The sequence below is a fragment of the Botrytis deweyae genome (assembly GCF_014898535.1).
Source record: "Botrytis deweyae strain B1 chromosome Unknown BDEW_016, whole genome shotgun sequence".
Lineage (NCBI taxonomy): Eukaryota > Fungi > Ascomycota > Leotiomycetes > Helotiales > Sclerotiniaceae > Botrytis > Botrytis deweyae.
The window spans coordinates 555786-577224 of record NW_024066223.1 but is presented as its reverse complement, the minus strand read 5'-3'; the positions used below and the strand labels follow the sequence as shown (position 1 = coordinate 577224).

The following is a 21439-nucleotide window of genomic DNA, read 5'->3' as shown; positions in this document are numbered from 1 at the left end:
GTCTTGGTCCTTGTTCATGTTGTGAAAAATGCAGTGTTCAAATATTTGCTCAGCTTTTGGATATCTTGCACGTTTACAAATAATAGCACTGGCCACTTACATGATCGGAGATTTGCACGAACACGTTGTCGACCCTATTGAATTCTTGTGTAGAAAGTGATCATGATCTGATTCTTATCATATCATATCTTCAAATGATTCTCGTTGTTTGCTTCATTGATATGAAGGGGTGGGGTAAGCTACACAAAACCCGTTGATATACGACTGTTTTTCTGAACAGCACTCATCAGTTCAGAGTAGAGCACAGTGCCAATATCTCAAGCAACATGTTGAAGGCAAATCAGTCCCAGTGGGCAGCTGGACATGAAAACTCCAGAAGAAAATACTTGAACGACTCAACTTAGGTAACAAACGAGAACATGTAATGCAAGATCCCGCAGAAGCCTGCCTCGGCCGTTTGCAGGAAAAACATGCAAATTTCAAGGAATCCACCAAACAGATATTCCAAAAAATGAAATCTGCAGTGTTGGTATCCTTTTCGGGTTTGTCCTAGCCTCAAGTAGTCACCGAGGAGATAATGTTTGTGTAGCTAGTTAGGGATTGTAGCATCTTCAGACGTAGACCAGACCTTTTCAACCAGAGATTTGCCAGTCGCGGAGTACAACATGTATTACATAATTGTGGACATCTTTCAACGTCCTTCAAGGATTTAACATGGTACAATGTAAACTTCAATTTGTTCTCTGCCAATGAAATATAGCACCAGGTCTTCGAATGACAATCATCACCACCGACCTGGGAGGATTGAATAGGATGTGATACCGCAGAACGTATAAGCATCTCAAAATATCACGATGTGATCATCTTAGGACACGAGGAAGAATATATTATGAAATTATATCATTGTTGCTAACTCAATGCTTCGCAGTCATCATAATTCATCATCAACCTATGACTGATAGGATATCCGAAATGATTTCGCCGTACACAGCCGACGTTCCCATCACTCAAAGTGCAGACATCACTGGGTCTTTGAGACAATCTAAGAAGCTTGTCCTCCCTTCTTGCCAGCCTCGACTGGATCAACCTTTCCGTGTGCGAATTCTGGAATGGACGGTTAGTATCGAATTTCGGTGAATGTGGAGAAGCATGTTGGAGTAAAGACATACCACCTTTGCCGCTACCACTGCTGCCAGTGGTGGAGGGGCTCTCGGTGCTTTCGTCGCTGGTAGATCCACCCTTGGCTCGAGCTTCCTGTAGCGAGGGAAGACTGATTAGCAGTTTGAAACACGTAAAGAATACAAATTGTTGAATAGGCAATAGGAGTGATTCTTACAACTGGGTCGACCTGGCCGTGAGCAAACTCGCCAGTTCCAACTCTCTTGTCTGGGGTACCGTCCTCCTTAAGACCTCCGTGCTCTAATAAAGGTATTAGCAATGTTCATGCCAGACAGAGGGGAAGGGACAACTTACCAGTTGGCTTGTATGTTCCGCTCATTTTGAGATTGGTTAATGTATTATTTGGTATGTTGTTGGAGTTTTTTCAATTATTTGAATGTCTGGAAGATGTAAAATGATTGTTGATGATTTAAAAGTGTTTGAATGGGAAATATCCAAGTACATATAGCCATTTCAACCTCCTGCCTGCTTGATTCTTTCACCCCGGAGCATAACTCCGCCCAATAACGACATGAGGGGTAAGTGAACGATGCTAAACTTGATTTGAATAGGCAAAAATTCAAGCAATACCTTGTTTTCAATCAAGCAGGTTCACTATTGTTGCGCACTTTGCCATAAGACTTAACGCAATGATCCTTTTATCATGATGTCAATGGATCGTTACAAACCCTGCGCCTAAAGCTTCTCCGAGTGATGATTGGAGAAGATCTAGCTACCCCCCTGGTTGCCAATACCGGATTTTCAAAAAGCCATGAAAAAGCAAATCGTAAAGTTATCCTGGGGAAAACGAGAATGATGAATAGATTGATACTTAGATATTCTGACGTGGCAACCTGGCAACGCTAGGCAAGATCAACAAAACAAAAACAAGATCACGAATGTAAACGGCACGGCACGAACACGAACACGATGGTGACGTGCATGATAATATGGGGACTCCGCGGCATCATGTGATCATCGCGATCCGATTGTTCTTGCCAAGAAAACACTTTAACAGACATCAGAAAAGTACGAAATTAACCAATACTGATTGGTTCATTGAAACATCTTAATTTTGTATGTATATGGATCTCATGAGTAAGGTACGAGCTATCTCGTTTTGTAGAATGTATGGAACGCATGGCAATGGGCCAGACCGTCTGAGAAGAGACGGAGTAAACCATCCTACCGGCTACACTTTACTTCTTGATCATCACTGCCCTCAATTGGCTCTGGCAACGAGAGAAGAAGAAGAAGGGATCCTGCATGATGAGTCTCAAAGCTCGTGATATTAATCCATCAGCACGTATCATAGAACCAGCACCCTCACATCGATCTGCTAGGTCTCATTCTCCATATTGGTTTGCGATGCACACATTGGTCTAGAGCCTTTCTTCACTGACTTCTCTTTTTTCTTTCTTTCTCTCTTTCTTCCTTCGATTCTCTCCTTCTTCCTCCGCTTCTCTCCTTTTGCCAAGAAGAGAGGAGGGTAAATGTTCCGGTCCCCCCAAATCATATGATATAGTTATACATTGCCATTATGAAACTATACAACTCTGTATAGATCTGACAAAGAGGAAGAAAGCCTCACGATATACAAAAATCTAACAAAACCTCAACACAAAGATTTCTCGCAAGCTGTAGAATGTGAATTCTCAAGTGAGACTGTAATACCAAAGCACCAACACAATATTTCTCGCAGGCTCTAAAACATGACCTCTCAAGTGAGATTGTAGTAAGGTCCATCAATATCGTCCGCAGATTTCTCTTCCGTTATCCCACTCAAGTCTTTCACCACTTGAAACGGTTTGCGATGTGCTTGTTGGAGAAGGGACAATGAATGGATGAAACAAATTGTATGAAGTGAATAAGATGAAACGAACACTGGCATTCATGAAATGGTTGACTTAAATCTTCTGGTGGATTCATGTAGCATGAAATTTTTCGACAACTTATCTTCTATATGACCTTCAAAATTCACTATCTTGTATGGCAAGAAGCCGTATACTTTCAATTTGAAGTCACATGAGAAGTATGAATTCAACACGAGGTATTGTTGTGGTCGAACAATAACATCCTATTCACTCATCTTCAATATCATACTGTATTTTTGTAGAAAGTTCAATCAAAGACCTTTATTTTGATTTGTCAAATAACCTTGTTGTCTACTGTACCAAAGACGACCCCAACACCGCACTCGAATACCTCTCGGGCGAATCCATACAATCCAAATTTACAAATATCCCAAGTAACCGACAAACCACATCACCACATCACCACATCAACAAAATTCACTCCTCCGTACCACTTTCCAATTCCCACACCCTCCCAACATAAAAGGCCTCAAAAATCATGAATCCTCACTCATGGCTCGACATCTTCCGCAGCAAAAAAGTACTCTCAAGAACCACTTCCACACCCACAATGTCTTTCCCATCCGCACCCGCATCTTCACCTCCCAAGAACCCACACAAAAAACCATCGAAAAATAAAAAACCCTCGCGCGCGGATCATCGCACAGGTAGTTACGATAGTCAGTACACCCTCCGCGGCAAAGAAAGCTCTAGTCTCGAATTTGAGATTTTTGAAGATCCGCGATGCGCTATCTGTGATGGGGATCTTCCTCCTATTGAAGGACGTAAGTGCATCTCTTCTCTTCTCTTCCCCTCTATCTGCATCTTTCTCTTTCTCTTTCTCTATATCTATCATACTAATCCCACCCCAGCACCATCCCACCTAACCCCCCAACTCTGCGCGTCCTGCCACCTGCAAGTCACGCATCTCAAGAAGGAGCGCGAGAAGATCCTCCGCAGACAGCGCGAAAAGCAACTCGTCCAGTTGCACGAGGCGCTCGAAGCCGTTTCTGCACAGGCGGAGTTGAGACAGGTGTTGATGGATGGGAATGAGAGGTTGCGGGGGGAGATTGAGGAGATTGAGAGGGAGATGGGGGGGTTGGAGGGGGGAGTGAGGGAGGAGATGGGGGGGTTGGAGGGGGGAGTGAGGGAGGGAGAGGAGAGGGAGAGGGAGGAGAGGGAGGAGAGGGAGGAGAGGGAGGAGAGGAGAGGGAGGAGAGGGAGGAGAGGGAGGAGAGGGAGGAGAGAGGGTTAAATTGGGATGGTGAAGAGTGGAGAGTGGAGAGTGGAGTTTAGTAAGGGGATGTGATGGAGTCGTGGGGTTATGAGTATGCTTATGATGATAATGATGATGTGTCATCATACATACATACATACATACACAACCACAGTTTCTAGATATGTGCACGACAGGATGGTTGGTACACGCGAATGCGCAGCGGTCATATGCCACAGCAGTACTGAGCGGAAAGGAAAGATGATTGTGCGGTTTTATGATACCCAGGCTGGTGTTTGCTGTTGAGATTTTGAGGAAGTCAGATCGTCCATTCATTATGTGGATGATGGGATGGGAGATTCTTCACGCGCTTCAAGTTTTCTAATACATGCTATTTTCTATTTTTTGGGGTCTCAAGCTGTGATTTATACTCTATTTGTTTGAGTGGTGATGAATGAATCATTTTGTAAATAATAAAGCATCTGCATCTGAACCAGTATTCAAATGATTATCAGCAACTGTATTTATTAGATCTCATCATTCCATACAACCAACAGTAGCTCACTCATACATTCACGTCACACAAACTCATGCTTCTATATCCATTTGATGATATGTTATTGAATTCCTCGTATACTATTGAATGTCTAACGCTTGCGTGTAAGGGTATTGTTCAGTATCATTTCCTCGTAGTAGAAAATCTTTCAATCAATCATCCATCAACCTTTTGAACCTTTCTCTAATATGTACAAGTATTCTTCACTACCTACCCCCGGAAACGGCCCCCAGTATCCATGATCCAAAAACAAAAGAAACGGCCCGAAAGGAAACACAAAGTTAAGAAACCAGGGTATCATTCCCAAACTCGCTCTGCTCCGTTGTAAATGCAATATCCACCCCTCAAACTCACCGAAAGTCGTTTCCGAAGCTGGAAACATCCCTTCGATGCAATCATTCCTCCCCGTCTAATCCACGTCATCATTGACTGGCATTGGAGACCTAACTGTCAATTCGGCCGATTCATCACTCCCAGTATCCTTATCCTGAGTTGGGGAAGATATTGAAATTTCCGGACTCGACCCTAACGCCGCGGCTCTCTCAGCTCTCTCAGCTTTGCGTGCTGCATTTCTTGCCTCTCGTTGTTTAACTAAATCCTTTTCCGCCTCAATAGCCCTCGCTCTTCTGATTTCAATCTCATCTCTCTTAACCACTTTGCGCAATCCTTCCGAAGCATGGATTAATCCATCGATACTGATCGCATGATTCGTCATTTGATGATTAATGTATGTGTAAACATTTGCAGGCGAAGAGCATTGAAGTAATTGTTGTTCATTTAGTTTCAATAGAGCGAGTGCGACTTGGAAGAGAAATGTGCTACCATCATTCATACAGAGCACGACGTCCCATACTCTGAATAAGGCTTCGGCCGATAGACAATCAGTGAAGACACTGAGGAACCATTGAAAAGTGAGGGCTTCGAGCTCAATACAAAGGTCATCTAGATGTTGGGATAGTCTTGGAAGAATCTCGGAGACGTATTGTCGCAAGACTTGTTGATCTGCCCTGGAAGCTAGAAGACTGTGGTCGTAGTATCCAGGTGGTAAGGTATGCTCAATGATGCTAGTCAGGACCCAGAAAGCATCCTCTGCCGTTGGCATGATAAGCAATAAACATGCAGTAATTAAATTCATCCCTTGACAATATCCAACTTCATGATTTCTTCTCGAGTAGGCTAAGAGTACCTCGTTGAGCTTAGCGACTCCGGGACCTTTTCGAAAGTAAATATTATCCGTCAATGTACGATTGATATCCATTTGAATTTGAGCAACAACTACCGGATCATCATCTTCCTCACTACGAGCTATCAAATCATCATAGTAACCTGGGATGCGCATTGCAGAAGCTCCAGAGCACTCGGCCCAAATTTTGGCTCTGTATGCTACTGGAATACCACCAAGGACCAGATTTTTAAATTCATTCCACTTAGCACGGCCAACCTTTCCTTTATTGCCCAAACCAGAAACACCAATCATTTCTCCATCTGCTAGACTTGCCTCGGGCATAACTGGTATAGGTCGATGGGAACGTGAATCTGTATTTAAAGCAAGAGCGGCAGCAGCTGCCTCTCCTTCACGTTTCCGTTCGGCTCTTACTTTGCGAAGGAAATCGTTCCATCTTACTGTTTTGTCTCTTTGAAGGGAATCATGAACTTCGCCCAGTTGTTGTAGCAATAGCTTTACAGGTTCAGTATCTTCTGGTGTAGGATCTGGTGTAGAAGTCGTTGAGGGCGTAGGCTTGGAGATTGTGGCGGTATCTGATGCGATAGACAATGCAGGGGCTGATGTAGTCGCCAAAGGAACAAATCCTCTTTCTTCGGTTAATATTCCAGGAGATCTTGGCACCTCGCCTCCTTCCATGACTTCAAAGGCAGGCATACTACCCGATGGTGTATGAGCTAGCAGTTCTGTAGGAAATGTTGCTATTTTGAGATAGTCTTGCCAACGTTTGACTGGCTTATCTTCATCATCAACCTTGTCGTCAGTTGCTGTAGATCCGGGTGAACCAGGTCGAAGATCATCGATATCACCACCTTCAGTCACTGCCGCAGAGATAGTGCTACTCCTCCCACCACTAAGCATCTCTACGCGACTACCTCTCTTTCCTTTTCGCATTCTCTCAGCGGCTTCTCTTTGTCTTTTCTTGCGTCGTTGATCATATATAAATCCGAATCGGTCAGTCAGAAAATCTGGATTATTATAGTTTCTATATTGCATCAAGGTTGGTGGCTGATCTTCTGGTGCTAAAATTGTATCCATCTCGACGGGACCAAAATTCTCCCTAATCGTGGTACTAGAGCCCTGTGGACTAGACCCCATCGTATCCCACCTCTCCTGTGCAGCAACAGTCGTATTTTGTGTCAATGGGGTAGGATTGCGAAGGGCTCTGGGGTTCATCTTTGGTACTGCCCGAGCAGACGTTGTGGAATTGGTACTAGTTCTAGAAGGGGTACGACCTGATTGTTCAGTTCCGGCACTGTTCGATCTGCCGCGATCTGTTTTACCATCCGGATCCCGAACAGTCGCTGTACCGGCAACAAGCTTTAGTGCCAAAGTTGCTAGACTAGACTGTTTCCTTTGTCGATTGCCAGCTATTGAACCACTGCTGGGAGGTCGACTCAAATTTTCCAGGGAGGATACAGCATCTGGTGGGTGGAAAATATCATTTTGCAGAATTGTACGTCGACCTGGGCCCCCACTACGCGCATGAGCGGTTGCGCCGTTGGTGATCACATCTCCATTTATGCTGCTTGCCCGGCTGGTTGTACGACTTGTCTTACTTGTCCCACCCCAAATATAATCCTTCCATCCTCTTGACGTTCCAGTATTTGATTTACCTGGCGAGGGCTCTTTGGCGCGTATTGTAGCATCATTCTCCAAACTATCCAATTCACCTGCGACCACTGTTTCACTCATAGCATCATTCATTAAATCCTCCAACGCAGATTCGCTTGGTGGAGCTGGGGCACCCGAGAGTTTGCGTTCGCCTTCGATGGCCCGCAGACGAGTTTCTAAGTCCAGGTTTGATAAACCGCATTCCAAAACAATCTTTCTCAATGATCTCTCTCTTTCTTCTGCTTTACGTCTGAGAGCAGCCATTTGCGCATCTCGTCGAGCCAAATCCTCTGCAATTTGTCGGACCAACTTGACAGCTCCATTCCTTGCTATCAATCTCTCAATATGTTCATCGTTTGCATGATGCACTGACCCAGGTACTTGAGAGGAGCCTAATGGTGCATCATCGAACAAGGCCGAACGACTGTGCAAAGAAGGGGAGGATGTAGTTAAGCTGTCGACAATTGAAGCTGCGGCAGAAGCTTTTCGATTCGCGATTCCATCGTTGGTAGGTAGTATGAAGTGGGATCGTTCTTGTGTTGGCGAATCCCCCGAGAATGAGGGGAATGAAGTCAATGATTTATCCGATATCGATGATGCGGAACTCGATATTTGCGAAGCCAATCTTCGTGACTTTCCGCGTACTGTCTGCGACCGTTGACTCCTCATTGAGGCGGCTGAAGCTGTCCTGGAAAGATGCCCCGTGATATCATTTTCCATCGCTACTGTATCGTGGTTGATATCAACAAATGAATCCTCCCATTTGTTCCAATTGTATTCACTTTCCTCTCGAAATCTCAAGATAGAATTTGTAAAAGATTGCGAAGGGGAAGAAACATAAGAAGATTCTGTAAAGGCTGGAGTTTGTAATAAGAAAAATTGACCGTGTAATGTATGGGAATTAGCAGATAATGTTGATTTACATTCGTAGTCGCTCCATGCCTTTTTTGTTAATAAAGGTCGAGACATCATCATCACTGATAACTCGCGTATTTTGTGTAACACCGAGCACTATCAAAAATAAAAATCGAGAATATGTAAAACAAGCAAAGGTTACATACACATACAAGTCAAACTAAGAGGGAAAAAAGCAAGAAAAAGAACTCGCATATAGATTCGACGAGGTCTCATCAATTGTTATACAACCCACGAAGATATACAGTATAGGATAGAATAGGAACAACGATTCATGTTCTCTTCATATCGGAAGACGTAATTCTGCATTCTATGAGCCAATTTCTGTCATGGAAATGGCGCATATGAATTTCTGTTGGGTTTATGCTTTCTTCTCTGCTAATAGATACCACCATGTGTTACAGAGTATCACTCAATCCCACTCTTTCCTTTGGTGATCGCATATGCAGACGCTCACATTGTGTATAGTTGGGTAGAAAGACTCTGAAAGAGAGAGCAGGCGGATCCAGGTGATGAAAGGATCAATTGAGTTGAGGATTTTCTGTGTATGGGTAGTTTGGTAGGTACCTAGTTGTAGAAGCGCTCGATGAAAAGATCAGAGCTCAAAGTAAAACAAGAGAACTTGGAAATCAAAGGAAAATGCCCTCTTCCCTTGAAAAGCGCAGTACCAGAGCCAGTACTTACATTACATCTTACATTACATCTTACATTACATCTTACATTACATTTACATTACATATCTACCTAGGTACGGATCTGGTGTACCTACTACGTAGTCCACGTACTTACATACTTACATAGAGCGGCGAGGGCCGAGGCAATGGGAGATCTTACCTTACCCCAGACTTTGTTCGGGAATACTTGCAGATTCCCCCGCCTTGTTATTTTACTCCCTACTCGAATAATCGAAACAATGTCTCTCTTCTTACCTAGGTAGTTGAAGTTGTGAATCCTCTCTTTCTCTTTCTATTTCTCTTCCTCTTTGAATATTTAGTTTCCCTTGTTTTGTTATTGAATTCTAAGCAGGATTTGGATTTGGGTTGTATTTGGTCAACCATAATCGTTCAATACCCAATATGTCGGCATCCGCAAAGAGAAGACTCGCAGCACTTTCCGAGCAGCTTGTGAAACCCATTGAAGATCAGGGTAACTTTGAAAATATCCCAATTCTTAAGAAAATTGCACCAGATTCAACGGGCCCGAGAGTCAAGGGAAAAGTAGTCATTGTGACAGGTGATTATTTCCTTTCCAGACCACATTCTGTAGTATTGACATATTCTTCAGGAACCAATAGTCCTTTGGGAATTGGACGAGCATCAGCACATCAGTTTGCGCAGAATGGCGCAAGAGCTGTATACATATGCGATTACAATGATACGAATCTCGAAACCCACAAACGTGAACTTGCATCATTATACCCTGGTGTCGAAGTACACACGCGGAAGTTTGACGCAGCAGATGAACAATCCGTAAAGGAAGTTATTGATCATGCGGTGAAGACATATGGAAGATTGGATATTTTCTTTGCAAATGCGGGAATTGTAGGCACAAATAAAGTATTTACAGATATTTCTGCAGATGAGTTTCTGTCTACTTTACGAACAAATGTTGTCAGGTAAAATATCTACAACTGTCCTAGAAACAGACTGAGTACTAATTCCAAAATAGTGTAGCAATGGCGGCCAAATACTCGGCACCAGCTATGATGTTAACATCACCGGATAAGCAATACCCATCAGGTAGTATAATAGCCACAGCTTCAGTTGCTGGTTTACGTTCCAATGCAGGGTCCAGCGATTATTCTGCCTCCAAATCTAGCGTCGTCTCCCTGGCCCAAACGATATCCTATCAACTAGCAGGCACTGGAATTCGCGTCAATGCTATCTGTCCAGGCGTCATCGAAACAGGTATGACAGCACCTATGTATGAAGCTGCACGAGCCAGGGGATCGGAAAAGAAGATTGGCCAATTAAATCCGCTAGGAAGAGGTGCACATGCCGATGAGGTAGCTAGGGTGGCATTGTTTTTAGGAAGTGAGGAGAGTAGTTATGTTAATGGTCAAGCTTGGGCTGTGGATGGAGGACTTAGTGCTGGTCATCCTTTCGTTCCAGGAAAGTTGGGTTGAGTCGGAGGTTGGTGAAGGTCAGAATCCTAAAGATGGCCTCACTATTCCATGATTTGCCAGTTTGGTGTATTTCCCACACAAAGTCCAAGCTGGAAGAAGATCTCAAACAATAATATTATTTGACATCAGCCCTTGATACTTGCTGTTTCCCCATAGTGCCTCTCGGACTCTATCCTTTATTTCTTTACTTCAAATATAGTTCCTAGAATTGTAATCACTGTTACATACGACCATAGACTGAAGAGAATCGGGCATCCCGTCCGCTCTGCCATACACAAGCTTCAGATCGGTGGATTAGTAGTTGGGTGGGTGACCACCAGCGAATCCCCACTGTTGTATGTTTTTTACTCGTTTTTTTCTTTTCTCCTTTTGGCGGTCGTTTGAGACATGGGAGTTTCAAGACCTGTGGAGGAAACAAAGTATATAGCGTCGAGGGGAGCGGGAATGGAGACAAACGTGATATGTGTTTTGGGGTCTACCTTTTAGGTATGTGGTCGACGGAGTGGTAATGACTGAAGTAGGATACTGGGAATTCCTGTGTGGAGGAATATCATAGAAAGGAGAAGTACTTGGACACACCTGCATGCTTGAACATTCATAGAGAGAGCTAGTATAATCGAAGCTTTTATTTTACTCGTTGCAAGTCACTTGTCGATTTGGTAGCAACCCATAAACTTAGTGACTGAAAGTAGAGGGATTGGTGGATCAAGGTTCAACTGATCTCAGTAAAGAAGCTTCAAGCATTAAGGGTTGAAATGAAGGTAATGGGCAAGCTCACCGGGACAAAAAGTGGTAATTTGTCCCTGGTAAGCCTTTCGCAGATTATATCGTTTCAATGAGCTATGAGCTTTCAGTCAGAACAGATAGATTTGGGAGCATCCGGGAATAATAAATTCGATTCGGCCAATCAAGGCTCTATTATGAAAATCCAGCCTTGTCCCGCTTTGATGGCTTCGCGCTAGTCACAAATTATCCACACTAGCTGCAAGGCTACGATAATAATTTTGTCTTCCGATAACAAGATTTAACAAAATCATCTATCATCGCTATAACATTAATATCAACATATTTCTTCCTCAACAATGTCAGATCCTCTTTTATCATCATTATGTCGCATCTGTCATATTAATCCTACCAAATATACATGTCCACGGTGCTCTCAACAAACATGTTCACTTCCCTGCTCCAAGCGTCACAAAGTCTGGTCAACATGCTCTGGTATTCGCGATCCTACTGTCTACAAACCGAGGTCACAATTGGCAACTCCTTCAGGCATTGATCATGATTATAACTTTCTTCATTCAATTGAGCATCGAATTGAGAGATCGGAAAAGGAGATTGTGGAAGAGCGAGGATTGGTAAAGAAAATGGAACTTGAGTTGGCAAGGCAAGGGCCTAAGGATGATAGAAGACGGCCCAACAAAAGCAGAGGCAACCAGCGTGAAGACTTTCTCACTAAAATGCTACAAAGTTCTGGAATAACGGTAGTTAAAGCGCCAAGCGGAATGTCTAGGAATTTGGAGAATACATCTAGTTGGAGTAAATCGCAGAAGTGTATGAATTGGCAGATAGAATGGATTCGAGAGGCAGATGCAGGTGGAAGAATATTGCACAAATCGATAGACAAATGGTCCATTAACGACACCTACTCACTGCTCTTGGAAGAACAACGAAGGTTGAGCATGGCGCCGGAAGAAAAGGCAGCCCTGAAAAAAAGAAAGGCAGACGAATTGAAAGAAAATAAGGCCAAGAGGACCAAGACAGATGAAAGTTCGTTGGATGTATCACCGCTTTCTTTATTTCAGGATTCGACTGGTGCTTGGAATACAATTTTGGATCAGGCAATCTTATCAAACAACCAGAATTCCATGCGCCAAACTCATCCACCACCAAAGCTTGATTCCAAGTATCGTTTCTACCTCCATCGACCTAAGACTCGATCATCATATCCTAAAGTATTGATACCTTTAGATCCCACACAGCCACTTTTCAAAGTCTTGGAGAATCGCACAGTTCTCGAATTTCCTACTTTGTATGTATTTGAGTCGGACAAACTCCCAGAAACATTTATGCTTGAAAAGGCCTACATAGAGGCAACGGGAGACGGGCCAGAGGTGGAAAGTGATGAAAGTGAGGAATCCGAAGATGATACTAGTGATGTCTCTTCGGATGAGGATGAGGATGAAGATGAAGATGAGGAAATGGAGGACGGAGAGGTTGCACCATAAAATCTGCCCGATGCTATTAAATTGTATAGAAACTTGTTGCTCATGATACCCATACACTAATAATCAAAGAGATTTACTCGAACAACATGCCATTTATTTCTTATATACATATATTGACCATTAGTATCTGCTAATCAACATCATAATCTATCTAGACAAGTCAGACATGGTCGACTTGACTTGTTCTTTGTCTATGGCTTGCAAACAACATATACATCCACCTCATGAGCTTACATATATTACTGTTTAGCCGTTCAGAATTACAGGAGTCGTATAGCTTGTACAATTGTACTAAGAACGAAGTCACGCCGCCTCTATTCCACCATATATATTACCTCCAGAAGTGATACTGAGGTTTCCTCGTCATCGGAAGAGGCGACGATCAGACTAATATGCCCCAAAACTTGGTTATGCTAAGTTTGTTGGCTGGCTCCCAGTGAGGTTGAAGTCTGAGTGAGCGCTAGAGCTCACCGGGGGGTACATTCCCTATTGTATGATCTTCTGCGATTTGAGAACTCTAGACTCATGAAACTAAGATTATTCGATGGATACTATAATAAAGAAGTATAAAGTTCAGTATCATTTGGATTTGTCTCTATCAATAAATTTCCATCTCGTACTGTGATTCTATCGTGGGGTCGTGTAAAGTGGTTTTTGATTGGTGATAAGGTTTCCATGCCAACAACCATGATTTTGCACTTTTTCCCTCTGTTTTGGAATTTGACGCGCCTCTCTACGTGATAAACCCTCTTGTAAACAAAATCACCGATATCTGCATAATCTGAAATAATAGTAAGGTTTTATTGAGCCTCATGAAGTAAGCCATATATCCACATTTCCAAAGGTGCAGGTGGATGGTCATCTCGAATTTTATTTACTGATAGCAACCAGAGGTGGATTCACCCCGCTAAATACCATTGGATCAACGGAAACACCAAAATTCAAATGTCGAAATAGAAATACAAATACCAAACAACAACACAAATTCAAAAGAGTTGTCGACACTTCAAAAGCAACAACACCAGCTATCCGTCTACCGCAAATTCATAGAAGAACTCTCTCTTCGCCAGTGACGGAAAATAGCCCATCCTTGAGTGACCTTGGTGATTCAACTGCACTCTTTGATTCGTCTCTCGAAATAATTGGTCGAGCATCCAATTCAGGTTCGACTAGGAAAGGAACTGTGGTTGTGCTAGACACTACAAAATACGACAAATATCCTGTTGAGAAAGCAAACACAATGGTTAGGGAAATATCTCCAGCAAAGGTGCAGGCACCTCGACCTGAAGAGCCCAAGGATCAATATCGACCCTCCCAAAGCAATACAGCAAATCATCTATCTAGTATTCCTAGATTCGGAGAAGCTACACTTCCACAGTCTCCGTTAAATCGTAAATCTCAACAACAATACTCCGAATTGTTCATTCAACCAAAATCCCGCCCTGAATTTCATAAAGATCCAGAGAGACATGGTATGTGTTCATGTGCCATATTAACTCACGGTGCTAATATCTACGTAGCACATCCACATTTGCAAGCAGCAAAAGATGTTGCCCGAAAGATTATTAACCCCCTTATGCCACGAGCACCAGCGGAATACAGTCAACCAGCAGTTCGTGCACCGATTCCTGGCTCTTCATCATATGCAACAACTCACCCTGCACCTGCACCAACATTCGGCTCCCTTCCAAACAGCAATGGGGGTGGTTTCCAATCCGTAAATACCTATACATCTAGCAATTATATCGACCTTACTATGGGCAAGCCAAATTACAATGAACCACACACCTATGTTGATCCTGCAAAGGCACAAGAAGATCTAAAGGCACTTTTAGAGGGTGTTATTGAGGATGAGGAAGATACGAAACCCAGAACGAGATCACGCAGAAAGAAGAAGGATGCGGAAGTAGACGAGTTGATGGCAAAAATGGATGGATTGAATGTTGAATCAGAGGAGAAGCTCGAAGTTGCATCAGAGGACGAGGAGGAAGATGACGGAACCGTCGAAGGAATCAACGTAAAACTTCTCCCGCATCAGGTTGAAGGACTGGAGTGGATGATTGGTCGAGAAATCGGCACAGGAAAGAAAGGCATGGTACCAAAAGGAGGCATTCTCGCCGATGATATGGGTTTGGGGAAAACCCTACAATCGATTTCACTCATTTTGAGCAATCCCAAACCATCAAGTTCAGACGAAACTCACATTAAACGCAAATTACCTTCAGGTCTGGATAAATGCACTTTGGTTGTTGCACCTCTTGCACTTATTCGACAATGGGAAGCCGAAATTAAAGACAAAGTTGAAGAGAGTCACTCTCTTCGTGTTTGTGTCCATCATGGCCCTCAACGTACGAAGCGATTCCAAGATCTCAGGAAATTCGATGTCGTTATTACGACCTATCAAATCCTCGTTTCAGAATGGGGCAATTCGTCTAAGGATGATGATGATGAAGGTGTCAAGGTCGGCTGTTTTGGTATACATTGGTACAGAGTCATTCTTGACGAAGCCCATACTATCAAAAATCGAAACGCCAAAGCTACGCAAGCGTGTTATTCACTTAGAAGTCAATACCGTTGGTGCTTGACAGGAACGCCGATGCAAAACAATTTGGATGAATTGCAAAGTCTGATCAAATTCCTCAGAATCAAACCTTACGACAACCTTCGCGAATGGAAGGATCAAATCGATCGACCAATGAAGAATGGTAGGGGTGATGTTGCTATTAAGCGTCTTCGTCATTACTTGCAGATTTTCATGAAGCGACGTACCAAGGACATTTTAAAGAAGGATGGAGCCCTCAACCCTGGAGGAAAGCCTTCTGCTCCTGGACAAGCCAATTCAACAGGTTTCAAGGTCGTCGAGCGTAAAATTGAGAAGGTCTTTGCGGAATTCTCACCAGAGGAGCGTAGATTTTATGAAAGACTGGAAAGGCGTACCGATGCTAGTATTGAAGAGATGATGGGTGGAAGTAAAGTCAACTACGCAAGTGCATTGGTATTGCTATTGCGTTTAAGACAAGCATGTAATCATCCAAAACTTGTTGGAAATAAATTGGGAAAAGATACCGATGCACTTTCAGCAGAAACCAGCAACCCTAAATCAAAATCAACAACAGATGTTGATGAGATGGCTGATATGTTCGGTTCTTTGGGTGTAGGCTCTAAGAAATGTGAGGTTTGCCAAATTGATCTTGGTAAAGAAGCCATTTCACAAGGCGCCATTCGCTGTTTGGATTGTGAAGCAGATTTGGATGAGATATCCGGCAAGAAGCTTAGTCCAAAGAAGAAGATCAAGGAGAAGAAGAGTAAAAAGAGTAAGAAGAGCAAGAAACAAAAGGAGGCTAAACCTATTCCAATTCGTAAACCCAGGAATAGGAATATTATCGAAGACAGTGATGACGAAGAAAAGGAAGAGCAAGGCGAATGGCTTGTTGGAGAAAAGAAACGTGGTGCTCTTACTCTAGGAAAGGCTGGTGGAGAGGAAGACGAGAACTGTGAAGGTGGCGGTGAATGGCTTGATTCGGATCATGATGACGATCTTGATGATTCTTTCCCTGACATTAAAGATATTGGCAAGAAGAAGGTCGTCAATCTCGATAGTGATGATGAAGAAGGCACCGAAGAATCTGCCGAGGAGTCAGAGGATGATGAGTCTTCTGAAGAAGAGGACGAGGAATCCGATGTTGAAGACGAATTTGGTTCCGATGAAGATGCTGAACTTTCTCGAATTGCTGCATCTACCAAGATTACACATTTAATGAAGATTCTCGGAAAGGAAGCCGCTCAGCATAAATTCATTGTCTTTTCACAGTTCACGTCGATGTTGGATCTTGTCGAACCATTCTTACGCCAAAAGGGTTACAAGTATACAAGATATGATGGTGGTATGAAGAACGATCTACGTGAGGCTAGTTTGGACAGACTTCGTAACGACGAGAATTGCAGAGTCTTACTTTGTAGTTTGAAGTGTGGTTCTCTAGGACTCAATCTTACAGCTGCTACTCGTGTGGTTATCCTTGAACCATTCTGGAATCCCGTAAGTAATCTTCTGTCGATGCTCACATTATATTTGATGATCATAGTTACTAACACATACTTCCATAGTTCGTTGAAGAACAAGCCATCGATCGTGTACATCGTCTTACACAGAAAATTGATGTTATTGTTTACAAGATTACCATCAAAGATACCGTTGAAGAGCGAATTTTACTTCTTCAAGAGAAGAAACGAGAACTTGCAAATCAAACTATTGAAGGTGGTAAAGGTGGTGCTGGTAAATTGGGAATGAAGGAGATTCTTCAATTATTCAGAAGAGATGCTGAGCATGCTCCGCCTGCTGCTGGTGCATATGATCTTGGTGCTAAGCCAAGAATCTTGAAGGAATCTGCTAGTAGAAGTCCAAGTAAAAGTGCAGCGACTTTGGATAGTTATGGTTCACAAAGTTCATCGGCACCGAGGAAGATTACACCAGCTCCGTTTCAAGCGAAAAAGGTAGAAGACTCGTTGTATGGTAGAAGATGGTAACATGTTTCTGTAAAGTAAGATCTTTTCTTGATGGTTAGATTACAATTGTTGGTTTAGATAGGAAACATCTTATGCTAGATTTGGGATATATTGTAGTTGATTTGGGTTACGGAATGGAGACTGGGCGCACTGAGGGGATTTTAGCATTTTTTTATGAGGTTTCTGGATTGCATGGAAATATGATGAACGGCTATTAAATGAGAAATGAAAAGGATTTTATATGTTCGAATAGTATATTGCTCTCATTGAATCTTTGTCTCCGTTGATCAGTATATCGCTAGAATTTCTCATCTCAGAAATTACTCATTTCGATGTTGTATATATACTAACTACATCACGACATTTCCGTATATAGTAAAACCTCTTTATAAGAATCCTCTCTATAAGAATATATTTTTCGATCCTAAAAGTTTTCAGGTATAAAAATGATTTATATTCTTAAAATCCTTTTAGTAGGATATTCTTATAATTTCCAATCTTAGAATTATATATATTCTTATAGAATTAATAGAATTAATAGAATTAATAGAATTAATAGAATTAATAGAATTAATAGAATTAATAGAATTAATAGAATTAATAGAATTAATAGAATTAATAGAATTAATAGAATTAATAGAATTAATAGAATTAATAGAATTAATAGAATTAATAGAATTAATAGAATTAATAGAATTAATAGAATTAATAGAATTAATAGAATTAATTATTATATAATTAATATATCTGAATTTTAAAAAGATTTAATTGAAATCCTAAAGATATTATATAATATAATTCGATCAGGATTAATTAGGAGCGGACTATTACTATATCGGGATTAGTTAGACACCTCTATATAGGTAAGAATATCTCTACGATATATATTCAAACCTCTCTATACTATATTGACTAAAAATAAAAAATGATTACATACCCGAGATACCGACGAAGATAGATACCTAGCAGCCAAGCAAGCTCGAGGCAAGGTAGATAGATAGGTATCGTTATCGCCGAAAATTTGTGGCGAACCTTGGGAACAAAGCGTTTCAAGATTTATATTCCAGCTGCTGGGGTGGGTGGGGTGAAGGGAGTGGAGATGGGATGATGGGATGATGGGATGAGATGGTGAATGGCATGTTCGGCTTTTGAGAGGGAAGCTCGGAGGGAGGGATACTGGAGTAAGGATTGGGGGATGTGATTGGATTGTGATGAGTAGATACAGAGTAGATACGGAGTAGGGGTTTTTGATTTGTCTTTTTGATTTTTTGATTGATTGTCTTTGAGAATTTGAGAATTTTGAGAATTTGATTTCTTAATTGCTTTTTTGTTGGCTTTGTATGGTGGACGGTTATATATATCATACATACATATACCTATTGTGGGCTTTATATCGCATTCGGATATTGAGATATTAGATAGAAATATCGAGTGGGATATACTCCGTATATTGTATCAAGATAAGAATACGGAAGATAGTGAAGATTGAAGATATAATATAATGGCTTCAGCTTCTATCGTAGGGAGTACCGGTCTTGTTGTACGTATTTCCCTTTCTTTTTTTCTTTTTTTCTTTCTTTCTTTCTTCTGTCTTCTTCTGTCTGCCCTCTTTCCTTTCGCGCTTCTTGATGTACCATATCATAACATGCTAACACACCCAGGGCACCCACATCCTCTCGACTCTCCTCTCGCACCCCTCCATCTCCAGCGTCCATTCCCTCTCCCGGCGCGCTCCCAACCCCAACAGCACCTCTGCCAAACTCCACCCGCTCACCTCTCCAGACACAGCCACATGGGCTTCCCTCCTCACCTCCATCTCTCCCTCTCCCCTCCTCTTCTTTTCCGCCCTCGGAACCACAAAAGCCCAAGCAGGGAGTATCGACGCGCAGCGCAAAATCGACCATGATTTAAATCTCGAGCTCGCATCTACTTTTTCTCTTTCGCAGACCGGCACTGGTCCTGATACTGACACCGAAACCCCCACCGAGAATCAAGAAATCCCACCCAACAAAATCTACATCCTAATCTCCACCCACGGCGCCAACCCCTCCTCTCGACTCCCCTACCCCAAAATGAAAGGCGAGCTAGAAGACGCGGTGAAAGCTCTCCTGCAAAGCAAGGAAAATCAGGTCAAACATGTTATTATCCTGCGCCCCGGACTGATCGTCGGCGAGCGAGAGGATTCGCGGCCGGTGGAGTTTGTGGCGCGGAAGGTGGCGGGCTGGATGGGCTGGGTGAATCCTGGGTTGCAGGATTTTTGGGCCCAGGATGCGAGGGTGATTGGGAGGGCGGCGGTGGAGGCGGGGGTTAGGGCGATGGGGGGGAGGGATGGAGAGGCGGAGATTCCGAGGGTGTGGGAGTTGGGGCAGAGGGATATTGTTAGGTTGGGGAAGGTGGAGTGGAGGGGGGAGTGAGGGGATGGGGTTAGGGGTTGTTGGGATGGATGGAGTTTTGGTTTTTGGTTTTTGGTTGGAAGGTTGTATTGTGTTTTGTTGTGTTGAGCTGTCGTGTCTTGTGCCACTTTGAATAGGTTTATTGTGTATGTATTTTCAGGAATTAATTTACTGATTCATTTATCGAATGTAGATCCTACTTTTGATTTTCCTCTTTCAATCACTCACCCTCTCATTCTTTCTATCTCCTAAATCATATACACAAACTATCTCCAATCCCCACCACATCCCAATCATCACTTATCTCCTCTCTATTTCCCCCCAAACCCACTTCCCTTCCTCCCACTCACATTCTTATCTCCCGGGCTCCTCTCCGCCCCTCCCTCCTGTTCCCCCCTCGGCTTACTCACCTCCTGATTCGCCGGACTCACATCCAACGGATTACCGTCTCCCCCTTTCCCCGCTTCGGCTTTCTCCGCTTCAGGAGACGTAATGGACGGATCGAAAGCGGCGGATTCTTCGCGCGCCGCAGCATCGTCACTCCCGGATTTGGAGTATTCGGTTGCCGTCGTGTCGATGCTGTCTTTGTGTTGGGAATCTTTGCGGGGCAGCGGAGAAATGGGTGTGCTGGTGAAGGGGCGGGTGGTGAGGGAAATGGGGGGTTGCTGGGAGAGGAGTGTGCGTGGGGTGAGGGAGATGCGTGTACGTGTGATGTTTGAGAGACGGAGGAAGGGAGTTGGAGACATTTTTGGTTTTTGGTTTGGGTGGTTGTGATGTTTTGTTAGATGATGTGTCTTATAATTGTAATGTAAATCTAGTGGTCGAATTAGCTTGGTGCTCGGAATTAGATGTGTTCTCAATGGATGTATTCAGATTTCAATAGAAGGGAACTGAATTACATGTATACTTTCAAAGAATACTAGGTATATATATAGGTAGTTGATATGAATTCAACTTACATTGAATCTAGTCTGATTGATTTATATTGTGTTTGATTGAATCGTATTGTTTTTAATTCAATTGTTTGTTTGTAGATACTAGATATATTAGACAATAGAGGAGACAAGATTTCTGCACTCTTCAGATTGAATGAATGTGTGTGGAAAAATGACGACGTCATTGTCGTTAGGAGCTGAGAGCTAGGTACCCCACATTATATTTTGCCTCTGGGTTTGAGTGATTGAATGAATGGGGATTATAATACTTGTACGAATGGACGTTAAGATTATAGACAATACAAATTGTGCGATTGAAGAATTCTGGGTAGGTGTACGATATATGCTGATACGCAATGTTGTATTATATCATTTTTTGGAAGTTGATTTTGCGGATGAGATGGATTGTGTGTTGGATTATCAATAGATAGATAATAGTATGGGATTCATAATTGCGATGATAGCGAATGTGTATCTACGTACTACCTACTATCTACTATCTATACTATCTACTACCTACCACCACTAAAGCCAATGACTTTTGTATTCGGAGAAGAAACTCCTGTATGGGGTAATGAGAATCTGGAGAAGCCTCATACTCATATCCAGTTGTTATACTGCACATATGTACTGAACCTAGGTATGAGTACCTAGTAGAATCAGAGCATTGAGATACTCAGATGTAGGATTACCAACTTTCCCATAGATTGGAGATCGCATT

The 21439-nt window shown here is 42.7% G+C and overlaps 8 protein-coding genes across 8 annotated transcripts; 5 read left to right on the top strand and 3 right to left on the bottom strand.

Moving 5' to 3' along the window:
• Nucleotides 1–718: 718 nt before the first annotated feature.
• On the bottom strand, nt 719–1603 carry EAE98_007172 (uncharacterized protein). Its single transcript, XM_038954795.1, has 4 exons — nt 1474–1603; nt 1337–1419; nt 1170–1254; nt 719–1104 (listed from the first exon to the last, which is right to left on the bottom strand). Exons 1-4 carry the CDS (start codon nt 1496–1498, stop codon nt 1043–1045), a joined length of 255 nt encoding a protein of 84 aa, XP_038808937.1. The 5' UTR covers nt 1499–1603; the 3' UTR covers nt 719–1042.
• Nucleotides 1604–3582: 1979 nt separating this feature from the next.
• On the top strand, nt 3583–4266 carry EAE98_007171 (uncharacterized protein; the record flags this gene model as incomplete). Its single annotated transcript, XM_038954794.1, has 2 exons — nt 3583–3796; nt 3884–4266. The coding sequence occupies 2 exons, from the start codon at nt 3583–3585 to the stop codon at nt 4264–4266; spliced, it is 597 nt and encodes a 198-aa protein (XP_038808936.1).
• Nucleotides 4267–5192: 926 nt separating this feature from the next.
• EAE98_007170 (uncharacterized protein) lies at nt 5193–8594 on the bottom strand (the record flags this gene model as incomplete). The annotated part of the gene is made up of 1 exon (XM_038954793.1): nt 5193–8594. The coding sequence occupies one exon, from the start codon at nt 8592–8594 to the stop codon at nt 5193–5195; it is 3402 nt and encodes a 1133-aa protein (XP_038808935.1).
• Nucleotides 8595–9372: 778 nt separating this feature from the next.
• On the top strand, nt 9373–10929 carry EAE98_007169 (uncharacterized protein). The gene is made up of 3 exons (XM_038954792.1): nt 9373–9767; nt 9819–10149; nt 10203–10929. The coding sequence occupies exons 1-3, from the start codon at nt 9611–9613 to the stop codon at nt 10657–10659; spliced, it is 945 nt and encodes a 314-aa protein (XP_038808934.1). The 5' UTR covers nt 9373–9610; the 3' UTR covers nt 10660–10929.
• Nucleotides 10930–11741: 812 nt separating this feature from the next.
• On the top strand, nt 11742–12887 carry EAE98_007168 (uncharacterized protein; the record flags this gene model as incomplete). Its single annotated transcript, XM_038954791.1, has 1 exon — nt 11742–12887. One exon carries the CDS (start codon nt 11742–11744, stop codon nt 12885–12887), a length of 1146 nt encoding a protein of 381 aa, XP_038808933.1.
• An 812-nt stretch (nt 12888–13699) lies between these two features.
• On the top strand, nt 13700–17411 carry EAE98_007167 (uncharacterized protein; the record flags this gene model as incomplete). The annotated part of the gene is made up of 4 exons (XM_038954790.1): nt 13700–13704; nt 13779–14359; nt 14408–16923; nt 16992–17411. The coding sequence occupies 4 exons, from the start codon at nt 13700–13702 to the stop codon at nt 17409–17411; spliced, it is 3522 nt and encodes a 1173-aa protein (XP_038808932.1).
• A 1480-nt stretch (nt 17412–18891) lies between these two features.
• On the top strand, nt 18892–19804 carry EAE98_007166 (uncharacterized protein; the record flags this gene model as incomplete). The annotated part of the gene is made up of 2 exons (XM_038954789.1): nt 18892–18930; nt 19052–19804. 2 exons carry the CDS (start codon nt 18892–18894, stop codon nt 19802–19804), a joined length of 792 nt encoding a protein of 263 aa, XP_038808931.1.
• Nucleotides 19805–20094: 290 nt separating this feature from the next.
• Nucleotides 20095–20529, bottom strand: EAE98_007165 (uncharacterized protein; the record flags this gene model as incomplete). The annotated part of the gene is made up of 1 exon (XM_038954788.1): nt 20095–20529. The coding sequence occupies one exon, from the start codon at nt 20527–20529 to the stop codon at nt 20095–20097; it is 435 nt and encodes a 144-aa protein (XP_038808930.1).
• Nucleotides 20530–21439: the final 910 nt, after the last annotated feature.

What these genes read in the sequence shown, in the direction of transcription:
- EAE98_007172 (XM_038954795.1), bottom strand. Translation starts at nt 1,498, where the DNA reads ATGAGCGGAACATACAAGCCAACTG. An exon ending in CGGAACATACAAGCCAACTG is followed by an intron (nt 1,420 to 1,473) that starts GTAAGTTGTCCC and finishes TACCTTTATTAG; the next exon opens with AGCACGGAGGTCTTAAGGAG. An exon ending in ACGGCCAGGTCGACCCAGTT is followed by an intron (nt 1,255 to 1,336) that starts GTAAGAATCACT and finishes CCCTCGCTACAG; the next exon opens with GAAGCTCGAGCCAAGGGTGG.
- EAE98_007169 (XM_038954792.1), top strand. Translation starts at nt 9,611, where the DNA reads ATGTCGGCATCCGCAAAGAGAAGACTCGCAGCACTTTCCGAGCAGCTT. An exon ending in AAAAGTAGTCATTGTGACAG is followed by an intron (nt 9,768 to 9,818) that starts GTGATTATTTCC and finishes CATATTCTTCAG; the next exon opens with GAACCAATAGTCCTTTGGGA. An exon ending in TTACGAACAAATGTTGTCAG is followed by an intron (nt 10,150 to 10,202) that starts GTAAAATATCTA and finishes ATTCCAAAATAG; the next exon opens with TGTAGCAATGGCGGCCAAAT.